General features: G+C 41.9%; 1 protein-coding gene across 1 annotated transcript; it reads left to right on the plus strand.

The window, feature by feature from the left end:
- Positions 1 to 887: 887 nt before the first annotated feature.
- LOC133791747 (cation/H(+) antiporter 24-like) lies at positions 888 to 3,608 on the plus strand. The gene is made up of 3 exons (XM_062229664.1): positions 888 to 1,217; positions 1,330 to 2,331; positions 2,421 to 3,608. The coding sequence occupies exons 1-3, from the start codon at positions 888 to 890 to the stop codon at positions 3,606 to 3,608; spliced, it is 2,520 nt and encodes an 839-aa protein (XP_062085648.1).
- The last annotated feature ends 373 nt before the right edge of the window (positions 3,609 to 3,981 follow it).

The raw sequence follows: 3,981 nt of genomic DNA on the forward strand, positions 1-3,981 counted from the left end.
CATTTAATAGTAAACTATTAAGGGCGACTATATTTGTCCCCGCTAATAATAATTATTAGCGTCGTTGTATTAACGGCAACGTAATAGTGATAACATGTCTCTCCAAACCTATATGAGCGTGACTTTTAAGGGACAACAGATGTCGTCCCTAATATTACTATTTGTTGCAGTGATAATTGAGTCAAAAACTGTGTAATAACAAGTACACACATAGCATAGTAATACACATAACATAGTAATCCTACAATATATAACTTAATACAGCTAAACTTATAACAAATAACAGCTAACAATTATTGTAGTACATCATCTTCTAGGAATTGAATCTATATCTGGATTCTTAAAACAAAATTATAAAACAAACAAAACGAAAAACATAAGACTAGCTATGAAAATAGTAGCTCGACACATTAACCCGAAGACGCGGTGGTATTATCGTTATAGTCAATATATATACTACCATTAATGGATATATATTTATATGATTTTGTTTTATATTAGAATTTATATTTTAGAATTATTCTGTATATATATAGTACTTATACAAAAGACGAAAATTTAAGAGAATAAACAATTAATAATAATAATAATAATATGAACATACACGAACATCGGAACAAAATAGAAAAAATAGTCAAACACCATAAATAGAGTGAACATTGATCATATTATTTTTGCATATCCCTTTTAACGCATGTCCACAATCCTTTTGGCTCTTTCTACTTACTCTTTAGCCCCTCTATCTATCTCTCTCATTCTCTCCAGAGATCTCAGTTTTGCATGGTTAAGGTCCAAAAAAAAATCCTTACAACTTTCAAATATAAACAAACAAACAAAAATCCTCGACCCATTGATCATAGGCGCCCGTGGGTGTTGAATTGCGTGATATGGTTAGGGAATTCCCGTCGTACCATCCGCGGTCGGATGTGGTGCCGTCGAGCTTGTTTGGGACGGCGTTGATGCATCTGGCTAATGCTTCTGTGAAGGCTCAAAACGATCAAGGGTTCGTGGAGGGCGTGGTTCCGAGTGGCTTATTCATATGCCAAAAGACTCATCAATCAAGTCACCCTTTCGGCATTTTCTATGGTGATAATGCCAGCATGACCTATTCCTTCCCTTTAATGTTGTTAGAAATTAGCTTCGTTGTCATTGCCACTCGCATCGTTCGTTTTCTTCTTACGCCTCTCAGGCAACCTAGGATTGTCTCCGAGATCATTGTAAGTTTGTCTTTAAGATAAAAAAGTTTAATAATTTTGTATTATATATGAGCTTTTTAATTTTAACTAATTTTTTTTAATGGCAATAATAAGATATAATTGTGTTTTTAAGGGCGGAATAATTGTGGGGCCAAGCGTGCTAGGGCGAAGCAAAAAGTTTACTGCGTTTATGTTCCCAGATAATGCCGACTTCATGGTGAAGAACATTGGAGTAATGGGATTCATGTACTTTTTGTTCGTGTCGGGAGTGAAGATGGACATGACCCTCATTACCAAAACGGGAAAGAAACAGGTGTGGATCGCCTTAGCCTCAGTCGTATTCCCCATGGGCTTAATCATGGGCGTTGGATTCCTATTGCGCCCATCAATGGACAAGGACCTCGCCACCATATCATCACTCGGAGCCGTCTCTTCCTCCGTCGCCATAACAGCTTTCCCTGTTTTATACCCTCTCCTCAGAGAGCTCAACCTCCTCAGCTCCGACCTTGGTCGAATGGCCCTTTCAACGTCCGTCATAAGCGACGCCATTGGGATCAATGCGCTCATAGCTTTCGAGTCATCCAAACAAACTGAGGCCCAAAGCAAAAACGCTGGCTGGTACCTGCTCTCCATGGTATTCATTTTGTTAATGCTTGTTGGCATCAGGAAAATCATGCAGTCGCTCGCTTCCAAGGCCCGAAATGGAAAACCCGTGGACCAGGCGTATTTAGTGCTCATTATGTGTGCTGCTATGTCAATGGGATTCCTCACTGACATGTTTGGTTTGGCCATAGCCAATGGGCCTATGTGGCTTGGACTCGTCATCCCTGATGGCCCTCCACTCGGATCCATGCTTGTAGAGCGTGTAGAGACTATCGCCTCTGAAATTCTAATGCCGTTTTCATTTGCGTTTATCGGAATGTACACTGATGTGTCAACTATCTATGTCGCTTGGCCAACTTTGAAACCTTTGTTGGCCATGGTTGTTATCGGTTATGTTGCCAAAATTGCGACGACTTGTCTGGCTTGTCTCTATTTCAAGATGTCTTGGAAAGATAGCCTTGCCTTGAGCTTTATTCTTAGCGTAAGAGGTCAAGTGGAGCTTTTATTGTTCATTCACTGGATGGACAAACAGGTACATATATATTATGTACTTCTCAATACACATGCATGCACACTTTTGTTTTTAAATTTCTGACTCATATATAATACTTTTTTTTTCAGATTCTACAGCAATCCCATTTCACATTGATGGTTCTCTTAACGACCATGATAAGTGCCATATGCTCACCGTTAATAAGTGTCCTATATGACCCCACAAAACCATACATGGTGAACAAGAAAAGAACCATCCAACACACAGCTCCGGGCACAGACCTCCGGGTTCTTCTTGTCATTCTCGACCAAGAAAGCGTGGCCGGCCTAGTCAACCTTATAGAAGCCTCCAACCCAACTTCCGCCACTCCATTCTCCATCACCTCCCTATGCCTCATCGAGCTCATGGGCCGAGCTAACCCAATCTTCATTGATCACCAAAAACAAAGCAATGTACCGTCCCAATACGGGTCCAGCGTAATTATACATAACGCGCTCGAGTTCTACCAAGAGACCCGATCCGAATGCATCAAGCTAGAGTCCTACACCGTCGTGACCCCAAGACGAACCATGTACCAAGACATTTGCGAGCAAGCCCTCCTCCACAAATCCACTCTCATCATCTTACCCTTCAACAGCGACAATATGAACGGCTGCGCCGACGATTCCGAACGGCGAACGGGTGTTCGGTCAGTGAACTCGTTCGTGCTTTCCCATGCACCATGCTCCGTCGGAATCTTTGTCGACAAAGGTGACCTCAGGAACCCGTTGGCGGCGGCATCGTTCGGCCACTCGCAGCACCATTTCGCTGTCCTGTTCTTGGGCGGAGCCGATGCGAGGGAGGCGCTGGCGTACGCGGATCGAATGCTGGGGAACCCGGAGGTGACATTGACGGTGGTGAGGTTTCTGTCATTTAACGGGGAAGGAGATAACGAGATGGAGAAGAAGCTTGATGATGGAGTGGTGACGTGGTTTTGGGTGAAGAACGAGGCGAACAACAGGGTAGTGTACAGAGAAGTAGTGGTGAGGAATGGGGCGGAGACGGTGGCTGCTATTCAAGCAGTAAACGACGGGTCGTTTGATCTGTGGATAGTGGGGAGGCAACAAGGGATAAATCCAGTGCTTCTGGCGGGTCTGTCGGATTGGACTGAGAATCTGCATGAGTTAGGAGTAATTGGGGATTATGTAGCAGCCAGCGATTTTGGAGGCACAGCTTCAGTTTTGGTAATTCAGCAGCAAATTCTCAGACAGCAAGGCACTGCACCCACTTCATGTGGTAACATTAACAGATTGGGTGCCTTTTTTGGTAGCCATTAGCTAGCATGGCCAATGCAACCAACCAGGTATATATTTATATTATATTATTTTTACTTACAGGTAGGGTAGGCATTTTTTTGTTTTAACATGAAGAACGTGTGTTGCTATTTGTTAGCATGCTTCTTAATACTTATTAATTCAAATGTGGGGACATGATATTGGAGTGTACCAATAGCGTTATAACACTTCAGTATGGTGTTAGGCACTAGTGGTACCCCTTAGCATTTCTCAATAGATAAATGATAACCTAATTTTTTATATAATGATACACATTATAATTATAGCAGATACTCTGCTAGCTTTTGAAAAATTTATAATAATTTATAGTATTAAAATTAGGCTCGAATAGTTAATTGCACGCTTGGTTGATTTT

The sequence above is a fragment of the Humulus lupulus genome, chromosome 7 (assembly GCF_963169125.1).
Source record: "Humulus lupulus chromosome 7, drHumLupu1.1, whole genome shotgun sequence".
Taxonomy (NCBI): Eukaryota; Viridiplantae; Streptophyta; class Magnoliopsida; order Rosales; family Cannabaceae; genus Humulus; species Humulus lupulus.

Excerpts from the sequence above, each read along its gene's own strand:
- LOC133791747 (XM_062229664.1), top strand. The coding sequence starts at position 888 with ATGGTTAGGGAATTCCCGTCGTACCATCCGCGGTCGGATGTGGTGCCG. Across the intron at positions 1,218-1,329 it reads GGATTGTCTCCGAGATCATT|GGCGGAATAATTGTGGGGCC; the intron begins GTAAGTTTGTCT and ends TGTGTTTTTAAG. Across the intron at positions 2,332-2,420 it reads TTCACTGGATGGACAAACAG|ATTCTACAGCAATCCCATTT; the intron begins GTACATATATAT and ends TTTTTTTTTCAG.